Below are 26182 nucleotides of genomic sequence, written 5' to 3' on the forward strand. Positions count from 1 at the left end.
GTGAATATATTATATAACACCATGTTATTGAGATTAAACTTGTATTCTCTCCCCTTTCCCCTCCCCACCGAGCATAGGCTTCTGTCTGTGGATTGTGTGTGAGGCCGTCAGCAGCTCTGGTTGTGAAAGCTGCCATCAGGAGAAATCACTTCATGTCTCACCTGAAATTATGCAAAGAGTTGCTCCTGCCCACACACGCGCTGCCTCCATGTCGCCTTCTCCGGCCGGTCCTAATGCTCCCACCGTGGCTGCTCCTCCACCTCGTGCTCCCACCGTGGCTGCTCCTCCAGCTCGTGCTCCCACCGTGGCTGCTCCTCCACCTCATGCTCCCGTGGCTGCTCCTCCAACTGGTGCTCTCGTGGTTGCTCCTCCACCTCATGCTCCCACCGTGGCTGCGCCTCCACCTCATGCTCCCACCGTGGCTGCTCCTCCACCTCATGTTCCCGTGGCTGCGCATCCATCTCATGCTCCCACCGTGGCTGCGCCTCCACCTCATGCTCCCACCGTGGCTGCGCCTCCACCTCATGCTCCCACCGTGGCTGCTCCTCCACCTCATGTTCCCGTGGCTGCGCCTCCACCTCATGCTCCCACCGTGGCTGCTCCTCCACCTTGTGCTCCTGTGGCTGCACCTCCACCTCATGCTCCCACCGTGGCTGCTCCTCCACCTTGTGCTCCCGTGCTTGCTCCTCCATCTGGTGCTCTCGTGGTTGCTCCTCCACCTCGTGCTCCTGTGGCTGCGCCTCCACCTCATGCTCCCACTGTGGCTCCTCCTCCTCCTCATGCTCCCACCGTGGCTGCTCCTCCACCTTGTGCTCCCGTGGTTGCTCCTCCATCTGATGCTCCCGTGGTTGCTCCTCCACCTGGTGCTCTCGTGGTTGCTCCTCCACCTCATGCTCCCACCGTGGCTGCTCCTCCACCTTGTGCTCCCGTGGTTGCTCCTCCACCTGGTGCTCTCGTGGTTGCTCCTCCACCTGGTGCTCCCGTGGTTGCTCCTCCACCTCGTGCTCCCGTGGTTGCTCCTCCACCTCGTGCTCCCGTGGTTGCTCCTCCACCTCGTGCTCCCGTGGTTGCTCCTCCACCTCGTGCTCCCGTGGTTGCTCCTCCATCTGGTGCTCTCGTGGTTGCTCCATTCATTTCAGTACATTCTCCCGCCCATACTGCACGTATCGTGTTGTATATTCCACCACAGCCCACGTGTCCACACTCTGCACCCCGGCGCTGTGTTGAGCTTCTGGCCAGAGGCTAAACAGCAGTGGGTTGTCTCAGTACTTTGTACTCTGTGCAGTCACACTGAAGTTGAATCTCATCTATCTGATCTATAAACAGGTATTTCCTTATGGTTTGCTTTTCTCAAGTTCCTAATCCGATGCGAGGGTCTCAGGACAGGACGTTGTGTCGCTGTATCTGTAATTTGTGATACTGTGCTACACAAATACAATGGACCAGACTTGACTGGGTGGAAGTGCTCTGTGTACATGTGTGCAGCACCACCAGTAAACAATACCTGTTACAGGGCCTGTGTGTGTGTGTGTGTGTGTGTGTGTGTGTGTGTGTGTGTGTTTGTGTGTGTGTGTGTGTGTGTGTGTGTTTGTGTGTGTGTCTGTGTTTATAACCCCCCATGACATCCACTTGAAGATGAAAAGGTCGGGTGGGAAGCCGGATGTGGGTATGTGTTGTGGTCGCTGCACTAGCGCCTCCTCTGGTCGGTCGGGGCTCCTGGTCGGGGGGGGGAATAGCGTGATCCTCTGACGTGCTACGTCCCCCTGGTGAAACTCCTCACTGTCAGGTGAAAAGAAGCGGCTGGCGACTCCACATGTATCGGAGGAGGCATGTGGTGTGGACTGGGGAACGAAGCACGGTGACGCAATGGATGTGGGCGGGGCTGGACCTGTGGGGCGGGGCTGGACCTGTAGGGCGGGGCTGGACCTGTGGGGCTGGGCGTCCAACTCCGCATTCCCACAGCCGATACTACTTGGATACATGTGGAGTCGCCAGCCGCTTCTTTTCACCTGACAGTGAGGAGTTTCACCAGGGGGACGTAGCGCGTGGGAGGATCACGCTATTCCCCCCAGTCCCCCCCCCCCCCGAACAGGCGCCCTGACCGACCAGAGGAGGCGCTCTTGCAGCGACCAGGACACACACCCACATCTGGCTTTCCACTCACAGACAGCCAATTGTGTCTGTAGGGACGCCCGACCAAGCCGGGGGTAACACGCGGATTCGAACCGGCGATCCCCGTGTTGGTAGGCAACGGAATAGACCGCCACGCCACCCGGATGCCGCACAATGTCAATGTTAAACGTCCAGTTGTGATGAGATGTAAATAATACGTAGTGTTAATTGAAAATGTGCAGTCGATATTCAACCAACTACTTATTACAAACCAACGATGTCCCCATACCGTACAATTAACAAAGTCACACGACTGTCGTGTCACATCTATGACATCCTTTTTTGCGCGCGCGTGTTCGTGTTTCAACAAATGTACTTCGAAGCATTCAGGAACTGCACATCTATGGCAGTTGAACCAGCAGGGGGCGCTGTGTTGTCGGATTTCTCCCTGGAACTACAGAAATTTTTGCACAGCAATGTTGCGATTTCATCCAAGACTGAAATGAGGCCAAGTCTGTATGTGTAATATATACATATATACATATACATATATATATATATATATATATATATATATAGAGAGAGAGAGAGAGAGAGAGAGAGAGAGAGAGAGAGAGAGAGCATGTGCCTTTGCCTACTTACAGTACAGAGGGAAAAGAACTACAGAGGGAAAAGAACCACATTCGTTTTCATTTTTTTTTATTTTCTATTTTTTTCAAAACAGATTAAACTAAATTTTCTGGTAAACTATTAAATCATCCAGCCATTTTAAATTATACATTTACAAAATAATATTTAAAAAATAATAATGCAGACCGTTAACAACAAAACATTTTTTCCAAGATAATCTTTTCACATTTCCCAGCATTCCAGTGTGACGCTAATCCAGTTATTCTCCAACCCCTGTCATGGCTCTGCACGTTTCATTCATTCATTCAAACTGTAACATCTGCAGATGTGAGTCTCAGTAAATATCGGCATACGTTTCCGGCGGCCCGGTGAGTCTCAGTAAATATCGGCATACGTTTCCGGCGGCCACGTGAGTCTCAGTAAATATCGGCATACGTTTCCGGCGGCCACGTGAGTCTCAGTAAATATCGGCATACGTTTCCGGCGGCCACGTGAGTCTCAGTTAATATCGGCATACGTTTCCGGCGGCCACGTGAGTCTCAGTAAATATCGGCATACGTTTCCGACAGCCACGTGAGTCTCAGTAAATATCGGCATACGTTTCCGGCGGCCCTGTGAGTCTCAGTAAATATCGGCATACGTTTCCGGCGGCCCGGTGAGTCTCACTAAATATCGGCATACGTTTCCGGCGGCCATGTGAGACTCAGTAAATATCGGCAACCGTTTCCGAAAGCCATGTGAGTCTCAGTAAATATCGGCATACGTTTCCGGCGGCCCGGTGAGTCTCAGTAAATATCGGCATACGTTTCCGGCGGCCCGGTGAGTCTCAGTAAATATCGGCATACGTTTCCGACAGCCACGTGAGTCTCAGTAAATATCGGCTACAGTTTCCGGCGGCCATGTGAGTCTCAGTAAATATCGGCAACCGTTTCCGGCGGCCATATGAGTCTCAGTAAATATCGGCAACCGTTTCCGGCGGCCATATGAGTCTCAGTAAATATCGGCATACGTTTCCGGTGGCCCGGTGAGTCTCAGTAAATATCGGCAACCGTTTCCGGCGGCCATATGAGTCTCAGTAAATATCGGCATACGTTTCCGGTGGCCCGGTGAGTCTCAGTAAATATCGGCATACGTTTCCGGTGGCCCGGTGAGTCTCAGTAAATATCGGCAACCGTTTCCGGCGGCCATGTGAGTCTCAGTAAATATCGGCAACCGTTTCCGGCGGCCATATGAGTCTCAGTAAATATCGGCATACGTTTCCGGTGGCCTGGTCAGTCTCAGTAAATATCGGCAACCGTTTCCGGCGGCCATGTGAGTCTCAGTAAATATCGGCATACGTTTCCGGCGGCCACGTGAGTCTCAGTAAATATCGGCATACGTTTCCGGCGGCCCTGAGGCAGTTCACGTATAGAAATTCTGAGCACGAGTAACTCAACCGACGCTTGGCATTCGATACATCAGTGATGTGAGAGAGACTCGAACCCTCCTATCATCCAGGAGACCTAATGCATTCACATTCATTTTCATATCTATAAAGTGCTTTTCCTCCTTCGAGTTTCTTTCCGGTGCGCTCACAGAGTTCATGTCTGATATGAAAGATTACCTTAAGGTATTACAAAGCCTTCCAAATGCAAATAAAAGTTCCAAAAAGACTAAATAAGGTACACTTTGGACAGTGGGGGGGGGGGAAATATAACATTTCACATAAAAGCCCCTCTCTCATAGTCGAGCTGTGCAGAGCTCGGTGTGGTTTGATAAATGTCTGTTGCATATATTGAAGCAGAGTTAATAAAACCAGGTCCGGAGAGTGAAAGTCCTGACCGTGTATCTGCTCCACCCATGTGCTAAACCAGTTGATGCTAATAAACACCACTCTTCAGCCAGGTAAGGGAATGAAATCAACCGATTCACCACATGGGTGGGGAAAATACACGGTTAGGACTTTTATTTTCTGGACCTGGTTTTGGCACAGGCCAAGCCAGGCGTAGCATGAGGGCTATTGGGTGGAAATAAGTGTTTGTCCACCATCTTTTCATCCTGAATTCATCCCGGCATCGTTTACAGAGACATTCCCCTCAGTGCAAACTGACCCTGGCATAAAAACTAGTCATGCCATGTTCTCTTAGCCCAAGCCGGCGTGTAATGCTGTTACATGTCAAGCAGCGTTTCTGCATGTTAAGGCCGAGGGTCAAATAAAAATCCTGCTCAACTCAAATCAGCTGCCCATAATATTTCAGATTTGAAATATTTGACATATAAACTTCTGCAATGCAATTATCGGCTTTAAATCTGGTCCATGTTAGAGCCAACGAAGTTGTTCACTTGATCTCAACTCCTGCGGTCCAGACTGACGGTCATCTGCGGTCCAGACTGATGGTCATCTGCGGTCCAGACTGACGGTCATCTGCAGTCCAGACTGACAGTCATCTGAAGGTTTTATTGTGATTCGTTTGTTTGACTTGATTACAAAGAACCAACAAGGGAAGTAAAGTCTCGACTTCAACGTCATCGCACACATTTCAGGAAAATGCTGCGTCTCATGATTACTTTCGGAGATTTGGTCTTCTTAAGTCCCCTCTTTTCTCTCTCCATTCCTGTCCTCCTCTTTTACCCAGTCATCCCCCTCTCTGCAGCTCGCCTCTCCTCCTCCCTTGGCGCGTCTCTGATTTCTTCTTGTGTTTGTGTTTGGCAGTTTTTGGCTCGTCCTCCTCTTTCTCCACGCTGCTTTAACTCTGGTGCTCCCTGTGTTTTTTGTGTTTCTTCTTCTCTCTCCTCTCCCACCACACATCTTCCTGCTCTCTGTCCTCCTGGCTCGCGGACAAACCAGCACTGCTGCTCCTCTCTCCCTCCTCTACCTCTGCTCCTCCAGCGGCACCCATCTCTCTCTCCGCTGCGAGCCATCCTCCTTGGTCTCCATCGATTTACTCCTCTGTTCTCCTTCTCTCTCTCTTTGGACGGTGTCCGCCATCTCTCTCTGCTCCTGCTCCTCCTCTTTCGCGGAGTCGAACATGAAGATGGTGTCTACCATCTCTCTCCCTGGCACAGACATAGGTCTCTCTCCCTTCTTGCCTGTCTCCCTTCCGGCATCGTCTCTCCGGGTCTGTTGGGAGATGTTTGTCCATCGAGAACTGTGCTGCTCCATGGCTCTGGAGCTCCAGGTGCCTTGTCCCTTGTTTCTCTTCCACCCAAAGGAAAAGACCTCTTCCTGCGGCTTCTCCCGCTTGGCCTTCGCTTTCTCTGCCAGATCCTCCTCTGAGGAAATGTGGGGCAGAGATGGGGGTTCACAATGCGGGAAATCCCCGCTCCCTTGTGGCTTGGCGGCCTCTGATGCCTCTTGCAGTCGTACGGAGGCTTCACAGGGGGCAGGGCCATCGGTGGAGCGGTGGGAGTAGTCTCGTTGATCTTGTGGATGATAATGACAGGGGTCCTTCCCCTCCTCACCGGCATCTTTATTGGTGGTGAGGCCTCCTGTGGATGTTCTGTGGTCGGCAAATGCCGCATCCTGGTCATCATTTCTCTCCGCCGAACGGGAGGAGGAGGAGGAACCCTGACAGGAGGAAGAGCGCGAGGAGGAGGAAGAGAAGGAGGAGCTCTTTTCACTGCCCCGGTCGCTCTCTCGCGGCCTCTCTCGCCCCTGCGCTCTCTTTTCCTTGCTCTCTCTCCTCTCTCGCTCCCGGGTGAGGGAGGAACATGAAGTAGAGGGCGTGGAGGAGCAAGGAGGTTTGCCCTGTCGGTCCGAGGCTGTTCCTCTCTCTCTCTCCTTTCCTCCTTCTCTGCTGACTGGCCTCTCCTTCTCCCTTGTCCTCTTTTTAAACTGCTCCCTTGTTCTGTCCCTCACCTTGGCGCTCTCTCTCTCGCTCTCCTTACTGCGCTCTATGTCTCTCACCCTTTCTCGCTCTCTCTCCCTGCTGTGCTCTCCGTCTCTCAGCCCCTCTCTCTCCCTATCCATACTGGCTCCTCTGTCTCTCACCCTTTCCCTCTCTCTCTCCCTGCTGTGCTCGCCGTCTCTCGGCCTCTCTCTCTCCCTGCTGTGATCTATGTCCCTCGCCCTCTCTCTCTCCCTGCTGCGTTCTGTGTCTCTCGCCCTCTCCCTCTCTCTGTCAGTAGGTGAGGTTCTGTCATGGGTGCGTTTGCTGTCAGGCCTCCCCTTTACACTAGGGGGAGCCACACTTCTGCTGGAGTGGGAAAGGCCTGAAGCGTTTTCTTTCTTCCTGTCCCTCTCTCTCTCCTTCTCCCTGTTCCTCTCTCTCTCACTGCTGGTTGGCATCTCTGCTGTTGGCGTGATGACTGATGGCGGAGGTGCCAGACGGTTTTTATTTGGAACTTTGACCTTTCCTTCTTCCTCATCTTCCACCTCAGACTCGTCTTTCTCCCATTTGGAGCGAGGGATCTGAGCAAAAGAGAGGAAACGAGAGGGAGAGAAACGAGGGAGAAGAACAGATTGAGGAGAGAAAGAAAAACAAACAGATGGAGTGTAAGATAGTAGGACCGCCATGTTTTTCGTTAAAATATCAAAAATTCTGTAAATAGGGTTTTTTTTTAAATTCTTTTTTTATACCTTTATTAGATAGTGATAGTGGAGGCAGACAGAAAATGGGGAGGGAGAGAGAGAGAGAGAGAGAGAGAGAGAGAGAGAGAGAGAGAGAGAGAGAGAGAGAGAGAGAGAGAGAGAGAGAGAGTGGGGTAGGACATGCAATCAAGATCGTTGGCTGGATTCAAACTGGTGACTGATGCGACCATGTGGCCATGTGGTATGAGCTCTAACCATTCGGCTACGGAGAAGCCCCGTAAACAAGGTTTTTGTGTGTCTGAATGTGTGTGTGCACCCCAACTCCATTGCGCATAAATAATAATAATAATAATAATAATAATAATCCCAATGACTGCTGGGATAGGCTCCAGCATGCCGTGATCCTCAGCAGCTTAGATCATGGATGAATGGATAATAATAATAACAACAGTAATAATAATAATAATGATAATAATAATAATAATAATATCCATCCATTGTCCAAACCGCTTATCCTGCTGTCAGGGTCGCGGGGATGCTGGAGCTGCTTTTTTTCACCTGACAGTGAGGAGTCCCCCTCCCCCCTGAACAGGTGCCCGACTGACCAGAGGAGGCGCTAGTGCAGCGACCAGGACACATACCCACAACTGGGTTCCCACCCGCAGACACGGTCAATTGTGTCTGTAGGGACGCCCGACCAAGCCAGAGGTAATACGGGGATTCAATTATATTTTATATATATATATATAGTGTTTTCTTTCTGAAATGGTGTTGATCGACTAATGAGGAGCTGAATATCAACACAGATACAGGAAAACAGATTTTAATGCATAGCAGTACAGGCCTGTTTCGTGCGTCTCGCCCCTGTGCCTGTTTCGTGCGTCTCTTGAGGAAAATATTCAACAAAAACACAGCCAAAAATGAGCTACAGCTGCATGCCAGATGTTCAGCAGGTTATTTCATCCCACAACACAAGCATCGTGGCCAAGGCACAGACCCCCTCACCGCAACCAAACACCTCCAACTGCAAATGCCGTGTTAAGGCATCGTGTCCTCTTGAAGGAAAATGCCAGATGGAGGGAGTCATCTACCAGGCACCGGTGACAAGAGAAGACAACTACAATGTGGACACTTACGTGGGATTAACAGAGGGCCCTTTTAAAAATAGGCTTAACGCCCATATGAGTAGCTTCAGGAATGAGCACGCGAAAAATGCAGCGGCCTTAAGCCGCCGCATTTGGTCACTGGTAGACAAGAGTATCAGTTATTCCGTCTCATGGAAAACCCTTGCAAAGAGTAATGCATATTCCGTTAGGGGTAAAAGATGTGACCTGTGCTTGGCAGAAAAATATATTTTATTGGCAACACTTTAGTATGGGGAACATAAAAAAACTTAATTACTAGTGAATTAGTAATGATCAAGATGTCACTTTAGTATGGGGAACATATTCTAAGTAACAAAAACTTAATTTACAGTAATTTAACACTATGAACACTTGTAGTGTTGTGTGTTGTTATGTAAGAACAGAGCATATTCATTAAGTGTTAGTAAGGGAGAATAACTCTTCTTGTGGTACTACCACCTTATAAAGTCCATACTAAGCAAAGCACATTGAGATGGTACTACTAATAAGCAATACTTCTGAGGTTATAGAGGGAAAACTCATAGTTCATGGCTTACTGGTTGTATAATAAGGCCATGCAGAATAAGGCATTAATGAGTATATAATAATGACCAATTAAGAGCCAATATGTTGCTAATTTGCATGCTAATAAGCACCTAATTAATGGTGACTACGTTCCCCATACTAAAGTGTTACCATTTTATTATTTGCAGACCTGATAGGTCCACCTTGAATAATAGAAACGAATTGGCCACCAGCTGTAGACGGCGAAAAAAATATCTCCTTTGTAACTATAAGTAAAATGGCTTTATTCTCCCCCCCCCCATTAGATGATACACATATGACATTTATTAGGTTTTTTAAAATATGCTATTTTAAATATGGGTTTTTTTTTAAAATTTTCTTTTAACTACCTGTCCTCCCAACTGTGCGCCAACGCCACCCCAATATATAATTCACATAAAGTACCTTGTAATATTTTTAATGTAGGCCATTTAAACAGCGCCCTGGCCCCTAAATGCTGTTCAAAACAAACCCCACTCCCATTGGTTGTAATGTTTTCTACCCCTCCATTGGTTGCTGTGCATCATAAGTACCTACCCCATTGGCTGTTATAATTTGAATGTTTCCCCATCTGATTGGTCGCTGTCCAACCGAAATTAGGGGCGTGATGCTGGACAACGTAACTGTATGATTCTTTGTGAATAAAACATTAGCAGCTGATGAAACAGGCCTGTACTGCTATGCATTAAAATCTTTTTCCTGTATCCGTGTTGATATATATATATATATAAATACAAAGAACTTTGTAAATAAAATGTATATTATTATTATTATTAATAATATAATTTTTGAGTAAAGAAACTCAAAAGACACTAGAATAATGTAATAGTGCTACCTGTTGCATGACAGACTATCAGACTATATAAGACGTTTGTGTGTGTGTACATCCCAACACACCTGTATGAGTACTATCTCGTCCTGGGTGGGTGTGGGTCCGTCTTGAATGTATTCCTCCAGAGTCTTCACCACCCTCTTCTTTTCATGCTCCTCCTCATCGCTCACATTGCCCTGATGATCTGGACTGCCCCTACTGGAGATGGTGAAGAGTTGCAACAAATAAATAGATTTAATTGGAAAACCAGTTTGTGGGCAGACATTTATGTCTAAAAAATAAAGAATTATCCCCCGTTTTTGCCTCAAGCTGGTGGTTTGGTACAATCTAACTCACCCCTTAAACTACTACTACTACTACTACTACTACTACTACTGCGACTTTCAGCTGCTCCCATTTCCATTTCTTCCTGTCCTCTCCACCTTCCTCTATCACATCAGCCACCTGCATGTCCTCCCTCACCACATCCATAAACCTCCTCTTTGACCTTCCTCTTCTCCTCTTCCCTGGCAGCTCCATATTCAGCATCCTTCTCCTACTATACCCAGCATCTCTCCTCCACACATGTCCAAACCATCTCAATCTTGTCTCTCTTGCTTTGTCTCCAAACGGTCCAACCTGAGCTGTCCCTCTAATATACTCGTTCCTAATCCTGTCCTTCTTCATCACTCCCAGTGAAAATCTTATCATCTTCAACTCTGCCACCTCCAGCTCCACCTCCTGTCTCTTCATCAGTGCCACTGTCTCCAAACCATACAACATAGCTGGTCTCACAACCATCTTGTAAACCTTCCCTTTAACTCTTGCTGGTACCCTTCTGTCACAAATCACTCCTGACACTCTTCTCCACCCACTCCACCCTGCCTGCACTCTCTTCTTCACCTCTCTCCTGCACTCCCCGCTACTTTGGACGGTTGACCCCAAGTATTTAAACTCATCCACCTTTGTCGTCTCTACTTGTATTCTCACAATTCCACTGTCCTCCCTCTCATTCACGCATATGTATTCCATCTTGCTCCTACTGACTTTCATTCCTCTTCTCTCCAGTGCATACCTCCACCTCTCTCCTCCACCTGCTCCCTACTCTCACTACAGATCACAATGTCATCCGCAAACATCATCGTCCACGGAGACTCCTGCCTGATCTCGTCTGTCAACCTGTCCATCACCATTGCAAACAAGAAAGGGCTCAGAGCTGATCCGTGATAATAACCCCACCTCCACCTTGAACTCACCCCTTAAAGTGAATAGAAAAATGGAGACCTATGTAACCTATGCGTCATTGTGATGTAGAGTAAGGTGTTTACACAACAACATGTAGACATCAATGAGTTTGACAGTTAAGGGTGGAGTTTGCACATGGGATGTGATAGCTGACCTACAGCTGGTCATTATCTGGATAGAACATGGATATGTTGGATTGTGGTTCTGGTAATATGGTGATATAACATTTATATGACTATAAGTGTTGTCATTCCCTGGTCTTAAAGGCTGCATTACAGCAAAATGAGATTATTTTCTGAACTTATTCGACTGTTTTAGCTGAGTGAAATGAACAATGACTGTCTCTACCTGCTTGGTCATCATATCCACGTTACTAATGATCACTTCTCAAATTTTATTTCTGATTTTTTTTTTTTATTGAATTTTATTTCTGATTTTTCTACCAATTTAGTGGCCAATCGATCCCTATTTTAGTCCAAACACCCACCCTCGTATTGCGTGCGTTCGCCAACTGCATCTCTCCGGCCGGCAGTCTCGAAGGAGACGCCTCCCCACATTCGTGACAAGGCGACTCCAGGCCGAACCACTGCTTTTTCCGACACACCCAGAGACGCGTTCATGTGACGAACACAAGCCGACTCCGCCCCCCTCCCGAAGACAGCGTTGCCAATATCGCTGCTTCGTCGAGTCCGGCCACAGTCGGATCTGACGAGACCGGGGCGCGAACCCCGGTCCCCAGTGGGCAACTGCATTGACACAAAGCCGATGCTTAGACCGCTACACCACCGCGGACTACACTAGTGATCACTTCTCAACATGTTCTGCTGTGTAAATATCTTGAATGCACCAACAGTAACACTCAAAATATCCACCAGTCAAATAATCAACATCACACTGTTCAGTCCCACGTATCCTGATGTCTGACTGACTGTCAGTGTTACACAGACCTCTCAGACTGCATCATGATGTGTCTGTGCTGGCTTGGAGGGCTCGCCTCACACTTGGTCGAGCCCCTCTGACCTTTGGGCAGCCGTGCCTCCTCCTCCTTTATCATCCTGCTCCTCTTAGCTCCCTCCATCAGCTCCCCTCTTCTCCTGGACTTCTTCATCATCTCCTCTCCACTCGCTCCGCCCTCTTTCTCCTCTTTGCTTTTTGGTATCAACTCCCCCGTCTCTTCTCTTCTTTTCTCCTCCTCTTCCTCCTCCTCCTCTAGCCATCCACTCTCGCTCCTCCTCTGCTCCACTCTCACTGCTGCCTCCTCCTCTTTGCTGCTCCTCCCCTTTTCACTCTCCATCTTCGCGTCTCTGCATGTCTTTCTCTTCTTCTCTTGGGACTCATCCTCCTGTTCTCCAGAGGTGCTGTCCCTTGGGTAGAGATTCTCCTCTTCTCTTTCTGTCTCCATCCCGGCTGCGTCCGTTACTTGCTCCTCCTCCTCCGTTATGAGGCCATCTTCTCGTCCATTGTTCGCCATCACTTGCTCCTCCTCCTCCTTCTCTCCAATACTATCTCTCTCTCCCCCCTCTCCCTTTTCCCTCTCTTCTTCACATACTGCCTCCTGTTCTCCGCTTACTTCCCTCCAGTCATTTCCTTTCCTCTCCTCTCCTCCTTTGCTCTCTATCGCCTCCCATCTTTCTCCTTTGTCACCCCTCTCCTTCTCTTCCTCCTCTTCCACTGTCTTCCTTCTCTTTTCCTCCCTATTCTTGTTCAGGTTGATGCGGATACTTATTTTCTTTTGCGGTTCCACCTTCATCCCCCCCTCCCAGATATCTCTCTCCAGCAGAGACCTGGTGCCTCCCCATGCTGCCTTCTTCTCCTTTTTCTTCTCTTCCGTCTCTCTCTTATGTCTGTCCCACACTCTTGGGGATTCGCAGCCCTTGGTCATTTCCGTTTCAGCAGGTTTGCTGTGGCGCGTCTCATTGGAGGGACTTCTCTCCTCCTCCCTCCCCCTTCTCCCTCCCTCCTTCCTCTTCTTCCCAGATCTGTTGTCTGGAGATTTGCTGCCAGCTGGGAGGGAGTCGGCATCTCTATCCGTCTCAGTCGTCTCCTTTCTTCTCTTCTTGTCTTGCCTGGAGCTTGGCTCTCTTCTCCTTTTCTCTCCATCCTCTTTCTTCAACCTTCTCCTTCGTCCTTCACGTTCTCCACCCGGAGGTGTTGCTGGTGGAAGTGGAGGCGAGGCTGTTGCTGCTGGTTCCTCTGGCGCGACGACTTTGCTCCTCTCCTTCCGGTGGGAGTCTGTTGACTCGACGGCAGCAAGTGATGATGCTGACTCTTCTCTCCATCTCCCTTCCTCCTCCTCCTCATTCCTCCTTCTCTTTTTCTTCTCCTTCCTGTGTTTGTGCATGTTGAGGTCAGAGTTCAAAGCATCGGTTACAGTCATGGAATCTCTTGTGATTGGCTGGGAGTTGCCATCAGCATTTCCTTGTTCCCTTCGGGCCAGACGAGTGATTGGCTGCCGTCCGAATAGCCCGGCGCACCTCTGCTGGTACGTCAGTGGCTGGGTCCGATCCTGGACAGACAGAGAGGGGCTGTGACTGGATGGTGGTGGGAGAGGGGAGGGGCTATACCTCCTAGGGGCCAGCCTCTTTCGGGGTCGGTTGTGGGAGTCCGAAGAGGAGGAAGAGGAGGATAGGGCACTGTTTCTCTCCTCTCTCTGGTGAGGAAGCAGAGGTGGTGTGGGGAGCAGAGGGGGGATGTGGTGGCCGTGGCCGGTGTAGTTGCCGAAGTATTTCTCATACCACTCCCTGTACTCCCTTTCCCACTGCTGGTACCGCTCTCTGTCCCACTGCAGGTTGCCGGGATAACAGCCCGCTGCTGTCCCCCTGCCTCCTTCCCCCTCCCTCTGGTTACGTCCAGTCGTGTTCCCTTGGTGTCGTTCTCTGCGGCTGCTTGGCACTGGCCTCTTGCTCTGGGGTTGGCAGTTGCGCCGGTACGCTGCTGCTCCTGGTGACCTGGATCGGGACTTGGAGCAGTAGGCACCGCGGTGGGAGGATGATGAAGATGGCGTGATGGAGCGTGACCGCCTGTAACCATACTTATGGGTACGTTGGGTGCGGGAATGGGTGGAGCATTGTCTTTTTCTGGAATGAGATGATCGGTACCTGGACCTGGAAAAAAAAGGAGCAAGAAAGGAATTTCTTTAAAGATTCAATTTCTTGAATGTTTGTTTGAATTTCAAACTTGGTACATAAACTTTGAAAAAAAAATTTTTTGTGGATTTTTTCCCTTTTTCTACCCAAATGTATCTGGCCAATTACCCCATTCTTCTGAGCCATCCCGGTCGCTGCTCCGCCCCCTCTGCTGATCTGGGGAGGGCTGCAGACTACCACATGCCTCCTCTGATGCATGTGGAGTCGCCAGCTGCTTCTTTTCACCTGACAGTGAGGAGTTTCACCAGGGCAACGTAGCGCGGAGGATCACGCTATTCCCCCCAGTTTCACCTCCCCCCTGAACAGGCACCCCGACCGACCAGAGGAGGCGCTAGTGCAGCGACCAGGACACATACCCCACATCCGGCTTCCCACCCACAGACACTGCCAACTGTGTCTGTAGGGTCGCCTGACCGAGCCGGAGGTAACACGGGGATTCGAACTGGCGATCCCCGTGTTGGTAGGCAATGGAATAGACCACTACGCTATACGGACGCTCCCGGTACATAAACTGTTAAGCACATTTTGGAGACACTATCATGATGAGAGATGTGTGGCAACCAACATTGCAAACCATTTTACTGCTCATATCTCAGTTGTCTGTTTGCAGAGGAGGTAACAGAGAATACACAACATTCATTTTTGAGATTTCAATGAAGAGAAACCCCCAAAAATTATATTTCGGAGTGATTTTTAAAGGGTATCCAACAGAACATGGATTACGTGGTGCGCAGAGATTTCCCTCTTTTTTAATTTACATCTCTCACAGACATGACCCCTGAACTGTCTTTGTCTTGTGGTTTAGTTATCATTGCTGTCCTTCGGGAACATCCTTTCTCCCAGCTGGGCATTTTTTTACTGCAGAAGTGGTACTGCAGAACTGTACCCCGGCTGTACCAGATAAATTAATGCTAATAATTAATTACTAACAGACAGAGAACACATGGGTGCCACTGAGGGAGGACGGACAGACAGAGGGACAGGTAGACAGACGGAAAGAAAATAAGACGGATCAAATCGGTTAACGTTGTGAAGGGGGGGGGCTGCTCCCTCAAAGACACTCGACAACACTACTTTTAACAGGCACGGCAATGACAAACAGAAAAAATAAAAACAATCAAATCAGGGATCCAAATACCTGGATCTGGATCGGGATCGGGATCTGGAGCGGCTGACTGAGCGCGAGCTGGAGCGAGAACGAGAGTAAGACTTGGAGCCAGAATGGGAGGAGGAGCGGCTGCGGGAAGAACCTCGGTAGGGCGACCTGAGAGAGAGGAGGAGAGCGGGGAGAAAGTGAGAGGTGAGCAGCTAAATTTCATGGGATGTGAACAACTTAACACAAACCTCCACTATTTTCAAACTGTAAAGTCCGACTGCAGTGATGATATTCTTCAGAAATACAGTAATTTAAATACTTAACAGCTGTGTCATTTGTCATCAATACTTTGTTGTCTGGTGGCGACAAAATTCACAGAGACAACAAGACTTCTACTGTGAACTGATCTGAATGGTGATTGCGTCATACCCCCATAGATGTCACAAAATGGCACCAAAATGAAAAATGTCTCCCCTTTTTCTCCCCAGTTGTTCTTGGCCAATCACCCCGTTCATCCAAGCTGTCCTGGTCACTGTTCCACCCCCTCTGCCAATCCGGTGAGGGCTGCAGACTACCACATGCCTCCTCCGATGCATGTGGAGTCGCCAGCCGCTTCTTTTCACCTGACAGTGAGGAGTTTCACCAGGGGGACGTAGCGCGTGGGAAGATCATGCTATTCCCCCCAGTTCCCCCTCCCCCCTCAAACAGGTGCCCCGATCGACCAGAGGAGGTGCTAGTGCAGCGACCAGGACACACACCCACATCCGGCTTCCCACCCGCAGACACGGCCAATTGTATCTGTAGGGACGCCCGACCAAGCCGGAGGTAACATGGGGATTTGAACCGACAATCCCCGTGTTGGTACCAAAATGGATTTTGATGATGACATACTAAAGCAAAACGTTTACCTGGGACCGCTGTAAGAACAGCGCGTCTGGCAAAAGGAATGTGAGAGCACATTTATTTTGCCAGACGGATAAATGATGCATCTGGTTCCAGATGTAAACTGTAGGACTCAGATGGACACCAACACCCCTGAGGTGAATTCAAGTTCCCAGAAAATTTGCTGACCTGGAGTAGGAGCGTTTCCTCTCCTTTTGGAACTTTTTGTACTCCAGCAGCTCTTTGGCAAAGTCATTGGTCATCTCATCCAGCTTGGATTTCTGCCGGGCTCGGCTCGACGTGCAACTCGGCGGGCTAACGTATCTGACGGGGACATGGAGAGATGTAGGTTTGACTCTCAGTTAAAAATCAGAGGTTCTCAACCTGGAGGTCTGGACCCACCATAAGGGCTGTGACGTTGTGGTTTGAGTGCCCTGGGGTGACAGTTTGATTTTGACAAATGATTCAATATAATGTGAAGAGACGTTTATCGCATTTTGATGTTCCTAGTGAACACCTTTATCTGGTAAAATAATGACCATTTCCATTCTCTAGGTTTGTTCCAGCTGCTGGTCTGACAGGGTTTTTGCAGATCGTAAAAGAAAACAGTTTAGAAACCCTGAAAGTTGAACATATGAAATTTTTCACAGTCAGGTATTTAATAGCTAGAAGAAATACACAAAGTATTTGTCAAAAACATTGTTGTAGATGTGTAGAAGAGAATTAGGGCCATGTGTGGAAAAATGTATTAAAATTCTGAGCTCTCATCTCATCTCATCTTCAGCCGCTTCTCCGGGGTCAGGTCGCGGTGGCAGCAAGCTAAGTAGGGCACTCCAGACGTCCCTCTCCCCAACAACGCCCTCCAGCTCCTCCTGGGGGATCCCAAGGCGTTCCCAGGCCAGATTGGACATGTAGTCCTTCCAGCGACTTCTGGATCTACCCCGGGATCTCCTCCCAGCTGGACGTGCCCGGTAAGCCTCCAAAGGAAGGCGTCCGGGAGGCATCCTAATCAGATGCCCGAACCACCTCAACTGGCTCCTTTCGACACGAAGGAGCAGCGGCTCTACTCCGAGCTCCCTCTGGATGTCTGAGCTCCTCATCCTATCTGTAAGGCTGAGCCCAGACACCCTACTGAGGATTTAATTCTGAGCTTAAATTCAAAATCCAAACAATTGTTTCACATGTGACCTTAATTCTCTTCCACAGTCGATGGAACGATGTTTTTAAAGATCTCTTATGGATAATGATATCTATGCTTCAGAGGTCAAAATCAACTCACCTTTCTTTCACCCTCCTTTGTTTTCTGTATAACTCCTCTTTAGGGATGAGTGGAGGGATGGAGGAGGGGGAGGAAGAGGACGAGGAGGAAGAGGAGGAGGAGGAGGAGGCGAGGGAAGGGATGGGTGCACCTGAGGGGGCTGAAGGTGCCCAGGGGTGTGTGGCAGGGGTAAAGGGGTATCCGGGCGGGTAGATGGTTGGGAGCTGCTGTCCCGGGGGGTAGGGAGGGAACTGGGGAGAGGAGGAGAAGAGGGACGGAGGGGGGAAGGTAGGAGGCATGGGTGAGGATAGGGAGCAGGAGGAAGGGGGAAGGTGGTTGTTTGAATGTGTCCAGCCGCCCGAAGAAGATGAGCTGAGGAGAGACAGAAAGATATATACATATACATACATATACATATACATATATACACACACACACACACACACACACACATACATACACACATACATATATTTATATATATGTGTATATACACACACACACATATATATATGTATGTATGTATATATGTGTATATACACACATACATACATACACACACATATATATATATGTATGTATATATGTATATGTATATGTATATGTATGCTTGCACTTATTGGCAAACACACACACACAGTGATACAATCTATATGTAAAGCAAAGTCTCACACATAATATTTATGAAAGTGTTTACAATCTACTTTTTATGGAATCTATATGTAAGGTAAACATATGGTCTCACACACACACACACACACACACACACACACACACACACACACACACACACACACACTAGATCAACTGACCTCTCCCAGCTGGGAGGTGGTCCGGAGTAACTCCGCATTTGTTCTGTGGATTCAAAGAAAAATAAAAACATTTAACAATTTTCACATTGCCATATTAGTTCAGCTGGCCCTACTCTAAACCTGACCTAGAATCAGTTACAAGTTATCATATTAGTTCAGCTGGCCCTACTCTAAACCTGACCTAGAATCAATTACAAGTTATCACAGTGTTTCATTCTTCAAATAAAATGCTAAACCACAAGGTGAAAAGACATTTTATATGACTACCAACACCACTACCCACTACTGTTTGCTCTTAACTGCGACAACAGGAAGAGTGAAATTAAAATACATTGCAGTGGGGCTTCCGGGTGGCGTAGTGGTCCATTCCGTTGCCTACCAACACAGAGATCACCGGTACAAATCCCCATGTTACCTCCGGCTTGGTCAGGCGTCCCTACAGACACAATTGGCCGTGTCTGCGGATGGGAAGCCGGATGTCGGTATGTGTCCTGGTCGCTGCACTAGCACCTCCTCTGGTTGGTCGGGGCACCTGTACGGGGGGGGCCTGGGGGGAAAAGTGTGAGCCTCCCACGTGCTACGTCCACCTGGTGAAATTCCTCACTGTCAGGTGAAAAGAAGCGGCTGGCAACTCCACATGTATCGGAGGAGGCATGTGGTAGTCTGCAGTCCTCCCGGATCAGGAGAGGGGGTGGAGCAGCGACCGGGACGGCTTGGATGAGCAAGTCAATTGGCCAAGTACAATTGGGGAGAAAAGGGGAGAAAACTCCAAAAAAAGAAAAAACACTGCAGAGAGGTAGTCTCATGAGTGAAGGTCCTGTTGTAATCTGACCTGAGGCCAACAGAAGGCACATACACACTGTACCCCCGCGTCATCTCTGAAGGGTAAAAACCTGTCTGCCTGATTGCTCGACTACTGTCTGTCTCTCACCTGAGGATGTCGGGCGTGGATTTAGGCTGGTCGACTGCAGGTGGCCCACTACTGGTGTATGGTAAGCCTGGACACAACACAAACACACACAATAAACACACAGATGTGGTATCAAACTTCATTTAACACCTGCAGAATTCGTAAAAGTCCTTATCACCACAAACTCTCTTGTGCACTCGCTGCCATTGCTTTGCTGATGATGCAGCTTCCTACCTTGTGAAAGAAAGGATCAAGAGTTCACAAGTGCCTTCATTCCCCGCCTCCAGGGACAGAATGAAACGATTTTAACAGTGAGATAAATAGTTGTGTGTTGCTGTATAAACAATCTCTTCAATTGTGAAACAACTGGTAAATGTGGCAGTGGTGTCCTCCTACTGTCTAATGGAGGACAGAACCGGTGAGGAGTAAGTGGGATTGTATCAGTTTGTGTGTAGGAACCTGTGTGTGTCTGCATATGTATATTTATGTACCAATATGTGTGAAGCAGTCTGCATGTGTAGGGCTGTGTCATTGTGTTGGTACGTACTATGTGCGTAGAATGAATGCCACTCTGCACCTTTGAGTGTGTGTATGGGTGTCTCAGAGGGTGTGTGTGTTTCTGCCTTTGTGTAATGGCGCGCCAGAACGGATGCTAACACTAATGTGTGTGTGTGTGTGTGTGAACTGTTTGTGACATAAAACTGCACATTTATGCATGCATGTGTTTGCTTGTGTCAGTATGTGCATTTAAGTGTGTGTGTGTGTGTGTGTGTGTGTGTGTGTGTGTGTGTGTGTATACTCACTGTAGTTTTCAGTGGTGATGATGGATTAGCAGAGGAGTCTGTAGACACCAGGGTAACAGCAGATGTACTGACAGGAGTCTCACTCTCCTCCTCTCTGGAGGAAAAAAATTATAACAGGACAACGCACACCGGAAACAACAGAAATCAGGTTCTGCCTGTTTTTCAGTTTTTCAGTCTAAACCTTGTCATAATTAGCCAAAGGCTAATAAATTCCAACAACAGAGCCAAGTGTTCCCAAAATAAATCATTATTTTGATACTTTATGTGGTGACGAGTACTGCGAATAATTCACACAATCTAATCAGCTGCTAAGCAATGCAAACTTCTCTCTCCAGACGAGTTTTGATCACATGATTGCCTCACAGGTGGAGCACCATGCAGTTCCTATGAGACACCATGAATATAGTAGGTCAGTTAGCACTGGATCTCAATGGAGCATCATATCAGTGTAGTTTTGTTTTTCTATTTGGTTCTGAGTACTGCCCTGGTTGCCCTGACAAACACATCAGAGTATTGGGGCTTCTACATGGCGGCATGTCAGTCACATGCTCAGCAACAGCAGCTCTGAGTCAGAGCCTTTCACTGTGGAAACAGGGGTCAAACAGGGATACATCATCGTGCCCACCCTGTTTGCCATCTTTATTGCTGCCATACGCCACCTCATTGGTGAAGAGTTGCCATGGGGGAACCCAGTCATATACAGAACTGACCGTAGGCTCTTCAACCTTAATACGTAGGTTCAAGGCCAAGAGCAAAGTCTGCAACACCACCATCTTGGAGCTTCAGTATGCAGACGACAACGCCACTGCAGCACAAAATGCAGAAGACCCCCAGGACATTCTGAATGCCTTTGCCAAGGCATACAGCGCCCTGGGTCGAGCATTAAACATCAAGGAGACCCAGGTACTATATCAACCTCCACCCAACCAGCCACCTACCCAGCCCACCATAAAAGTGGACAACAAATTTCTTGAAAACGTTGATCACTACCCCTACCTCGGCAACCCTCTCTCCTGAAAAGCTGACATTGACTCTGAGGTCAACCATCGCCTGAGTTGTGCCAGTGGTGCTTACGCCAGACTCAGGAAGAGTCTTTGAAGACTGAGACTTAAAGGCCCAAACAAAACTCCTGGTCTACAGAGCTGTTGTTCTCCCCACCCTGCTGTATGGAGCAGAGTCATGGACCACCTACAGCAGGCACCTGAGAGCCCTGGAACAATACCACCAAAGAGCCTTACGAAAGATCCTGATCAGCTGGAAGGACAGACGCACCAACATCAGTGTTCTGGAAGAAGCCAACATGACTGGCATCATCACCACAATAATGCAGCACCAACTCCGATGGACAGGCCATGTCATCCGCATGTCCAACACACGTCTCCCCAAATAGACCCTGTACTACCAGCTGAAGGAAGGTCAGCAAGCTCCCGGCGGGCAAAAGAAATGTTTCAAGGACAATATCAAGACCAATCTGAAGAAATTCAACATCACATCAAGCAACTGGGAACACATTGCACTGGGCAGGCGCTCCTGGAAGAAATCTGTGCAGGAAGGAGCTGCACGTCATGAAATGGAGCTCCACTGTGCCGCAGAGAGAAAGCGACAGAACCTCATGAAGAGAGAGAAAAAGGCCCAACCACCACTACTTTCCCCTGTCCGCGCTGCACCAAAGTATGTGGATCACGGCTCGGCCTCTACAGCCACCTGAAGACCCACAAGTAGACTGCCCAATGCAGAGGAGTCATACTCGCCTTGAGTAACCACCGATGATGACAATGATGGTTTGTGTGTGTGTGTGTGTGTGTGTGTGTGTGTGTGCGTGCATACATGCTTGTGTCTGTGACTGAGTGGACCTACTTGAGTGTCTCCAGGTGGTTCTGCAGCGATTGGGGGGAGGGGACCGGTGTACTGTAGCTGGAGGAAGGACCTGCAGGTATGGGAGGAGTCCCAGTCAGCTGAGGCAACAGTAGGGTGTCTGAGGCCAGTGGACATGGTATGAGAAGGTCCTGAAGATGGAAAACAACAGAATAGAGTTGAACAGGACAGAACAGAAATTAATCAATTTGAACAAGCCAGAACAAAATTAAACAGTGACGTGTCATTTTATTTTAGGAGTACTTTGAGTTACAGAAATTAAAACGAGAAAAAGCAATTAAACAACAATAATAATAACAATAATAATAGTAATAAACTTTATTTATAGACCACTTCTCAAAACAAGGTTATGAAGTGCTTCACAGAACAGAATAAAATTGTTAAAAATGACAACAAAAAAAACCCACTGTATGAAAGTAAAATTAAAGTACCAACAAAGCCATAAAAAAATAAGCAAAATGGAAGAAAGCAATTCGATAATTAACTCAGTTACAAAAATAAAAGTTAAAAATAAAAGCAGTGTAAATAAATAAATAAATAAATAAAAACCAAACATTTGTATCATAAAAAGAAAAGTTTTAACAAGAGATTTAAACGAAGCTAGAGATTTAGCTCGTCTTAGGAAGGGAATAGGAATAGGAAGAGAGTTCCATAGTGTGGAGGCTCTAAAAGCAAACCCCCATCACCCTCTGTGATAAACCGAGACCTGGAAATAACCAGCAGGGCTCTATTTGCAGATCGTAATGGTCGAGAGGGCGTATACCAGGCCAATAAATCAGAAATGCAAGTAGGAGCAAGACGGTTTAAGGCCTTAAAAGTGAGCAATAAAATCTTAAAATGAATCCAAAATATAAACGGAGCCAGTGTAGGGAAGCACACACAGGAGTGATATGGTCATGCCTCTTTGTCCCAGTAATGAGCCGAGCAGCAGCGTTTTGTACCAACTGCAGACAGTGGAGGGACTGGTTGTGAATTTCTGCACGTCCTGCAGTCTCTTTTGCGTGTTCAGAAAGAAAAATACCCGACTGCTGTGAATGCACCCTGGGAACTGACAGAACCTTTCCTCCTGAGACACTAAACACATCATTATGAATTTTGGAGAGTCACTGACCCGCTGGCTGCGGATTGGCTGGTAGGGCCTCTGGGGGGGTGTCTGTGTGGGGGCAGGAGGCGGGGTTGGAGCAGGGCTCGGGGTTGGGGTCAAGGTCGGAGTTGGAGTCGGAGTCTGGGAAGTGGTGTTGGCGAATGCTTTCATCAGGCCTTTGGAGTAGCCTCTCTCATTCTTATAGTTGTTCACAGCCTTTGGGGAGGAGGCGACAGAGGAAAAAACAAGTACACGGACATTAGGACCATGACTGAATTCTTGCCACGCCACATATTTTTGGTAAAAATAACTGAAAGATGCAATTTGTAATTTCTACTTGAATGCTGACCTCTGCTGTTCAGGCAGGTGAATGACAACAACTAATCACAAAGGAAACATGGCTTGGCCCCTTTTCAAGCAAATAAATTCCAAGTACAAAGGTTGCAAATAGCACGTGCAGCACATCTGGTGATGTCTGCCATTTTTTGATGCTCTCAGTAGAGATCAGTTTACTGTGATTGCCACATGTTCAGCAAAGGAACGTGCATGCGAGCCAGGGTTTTGGGGGATGGCACAGAAAACAACAACCATCACCAGCCTGTGAGTCATTTACTGTGTTTCACTCATTACCATTCAGCAAACCCTGGTGATATGTAGTGGTCATATGATGCTACATATTATGCTTTCAAGCTGACATGTTATACATTGCACCTTTAAAATGATTGGTTGGACAAATGGTTGAATCAAATCAGGGGCAATAAATTCTACCACTCCTAAAATAATTCAGTTGTGCACCGGTTCTATCACCTACACTTCCATCCATCAGCCTTTTGTTTCCATTCATCTTTCCATCCACCCAATAATATTCTTCAATACATCCTATCATCCATCCATCATCCATCCAAACATCACACCCTTCCCCACCTGTCGGAGGAATTTGTTGGCGACGAGGGCATCAGGGGAGACGTCCGATGTGTAACAGGTGGGACAGACGTGTTCATCAGAGTCGAGCAAGGTGTTGCGAATACCTGAGCAGAGAAAAAGAGTGTATGTGTGTGTGCGTGTTCACACCTAAAGCCTGTTTTCTATTATGCATACACAGACCCACAGTCATCACAGTATCCAGTGCCTCAACAGGGGCCTTACTGGGTCACGTATCTAGCTTTCTGTGTGCGTTCAGGGCAGGAAATTGGCAAATGCAGTAAAATTGATTGTTCATTATAAAGTAAGTCTCCTCCACAAAACCCTCCCTCTTTCAAGGAGGTAATCCATTCTACAAAGCTACTTTCTATCCATCCATCCATTATCCGAACTGCTTATCCTGCTCTCAGGGTCGCAGGGACACTGGAACCTATCCCAGCAGTCATTGGGCGGCAGGTGGGGAGACACCTTGGACGGGCCGCCAGTCCATCACAGGGCCAACACACACACACACATACATTCACATCTAGGGACAATGTAGTATGGCCGATTCACCTGACCTACATGTCTTTGGACTGTGGGAGGAAACCGGAGCCCCTGGAGGAAACCCACGCAGACACGGGGAGAACATGCAAACTCCACACAGAGGACGACCCGGGACGACCCCCGGGGTAGCTACTTTCTAATGGCTGTTAAAATGAAGTTACTTGGTTTATTTGTTAACGTGAATAAAAAACAGTACGCTACGTGTGTGTCTTGTGTGTCTGTCCGTGGCTAATCTCGCTAACTACTGGACCTATCACGAATTTTTGTGCGGTTCTGACGGCCTGACGAAGAACCTCTCGCGGATGCGGTGATTCAAAACCTACGAAAAACATCTGTTCTCGTTATCGCCGCTCCCTCTCTTCAGTCACTCTAGCTAGCGTGACCAACGCTGCTCCGTCACCGCCCGATCTAAGTCAACCGCGCGCATGCGCGACTCACATCTACTGGTGGTCGCGCGGCGACAACGTCAAAACACATATTCAGGTACGGGTCCTGAAAGCAAACGAGAAGTTGATCGCATTTTGCACATCAGCAGATCATTCACTGCTGATGTCAGCACAGGAGAACTGGAGGAACACTGGACGATCCAAAAATAATAACCTCTAATACGGCTGCCGGTGCCCCTGAGCAAGGCAATGGAAAGAAGAAGAAAGCCACTTTATTCTCTCAGGTTACAATGACATGTGTTCTCTGCATGTAACCCGTCCTATTGGATAGGAGCAGTGGACAGCTGCAGCGCCCGGGGACCAACTCCAGTTCTCCTTTTCATTGCCTTGCTCAGGGGCACAGGCAGGGGTATTAACCCTAACATGCATGTCTTTCTGATGGTGGGAGGAAACCGGAGCACCCGGAGGAAACCCACGCAGACACGGGGGAGAACATGCAAACTCCACACAGAAAGGACCTGGGACGACCTGGGGTTCGAACCCATGGACCTTCTTGCTGTGAGGCAGCAGTGCTGACCACTGGGCCACTGTGCAAAGAAGAACTGGAGTTGGACCCCCGGTGCTGCAGCTGCCAACTGGTCCTATACAGTAGGATGGGTTACATGCAGAGAACACATTTCATTTTAACCTGTACGATGAGAAACTAAAGTGGCTTTCTTTCGTTCTACTTTGTCTGTTTTCCCTGGAGTTAAGGTTGGATGGTTGTTTTGAAGAGACTGTGCGAGGACATCCACCACTACCCACATGCATATAGGTTGTCTGTGAAAGAATACAAAGACAGCCAAATGGTATTGAACTCACGAGAAACCGTGCAAACGCTCGGGAGAGACGAAAATGCCTGCCGTCAAAAGCGGAAATATCTGCGAGACACACGCAAAGGCCAAGAGACAGCTGAAAGGCAGGCGGGAGAGCCTACATACTTCCCGCTGAGACCGAAGAGAGAGGTCACTTCCATGAGTGATGACACTCTTCTCTCTCTCTCTCTCTCAATAACCGTGTCCAGAGTAACCGATTCAACTTTCTGGATTTTCTTACCTGGATTGCCGAGCATGCATAAAGACATACCTCCCATTATTTTGGGAAATGCCCATGTGCAAATCCGGTACAAATCCGCAGCTGTCTGCAGACGCGGAAAGTAAGCCTTGATGCCTTTAGACCAAAATGGTCGCATAGTAAACCTTTCCTTTTTTGGAAAGTGCAAGTTCATATTAGACTTGCGAGGGTCCGCCTAGGGGGCTGCACATCCACAGACTGACAAGCAAAACATTTTTATCAGGTAGATTTAGTTTGGGCGCCGCACATAAAAAAAACCCCCCCAAAAACTGTTTTTCAGTATTTCCTGTTCAATCGACTTGAGCGCGGCACAGAAGTTTTATCACGCGCAGGAAAAACACGGGGTTTTCTGTC

The 26182-nt window shown here is 48.3% G+C and overlaps 1 protein-coding gene across 1 annotated transcript in view; it reads right to left on the bottom strand.

Annotated features, from left to right (window-relative positions):
- Positions 1-4703: 4703 nt before the first annotated feature.
- LOC130119570 (E3 ubiquitin-protein ligase RBBP6-like) overlaps positions 4704-26182 on the bottom strand; it is a 49442-nt gene continuing 27963 nt past the window's right edge. The window contains 12 exon segments of the mRNA XM_056288109.1: positions 4704-7132; positions 9838-9970; positions 11944-14100; positions 15281-15406; positions 16310-16444; positions 17400-17750; positions 18191-18233; positions 19122-19188; positions 19904-19997; positions 21761-21909; positions 22890-23078; positions 23787-23890. Of these exon segments, the coding sequence (XP_056144084.1) occupies positions 5594-7132; positions 9838-9970; positions 11944-14100; positions 15281-15406; positions 16310-16444; positions 17400-17750; positions 18191-18233; positions 19122-19188; positions 19904-19997; positions 21761-21909; positions 22890-23078; positions 23787-23890 (5087 nt within the window). The 3' untranslated portion in view covers positions 4704-5593.

This window comes from Lampris incognitus, chromosome 10 (genome assembly GCF_029633865.1).
Source record: "Lampris incognitus isolate fLamInc1 chromosome 10, fLamInc1.hap2, whole genome shotgun sequence".
NCBI lineage: Eukaryota > Metazoa > Chordata > Actinopteri > Lampriformes > Lampridae > Lampris > Lampris incognitus.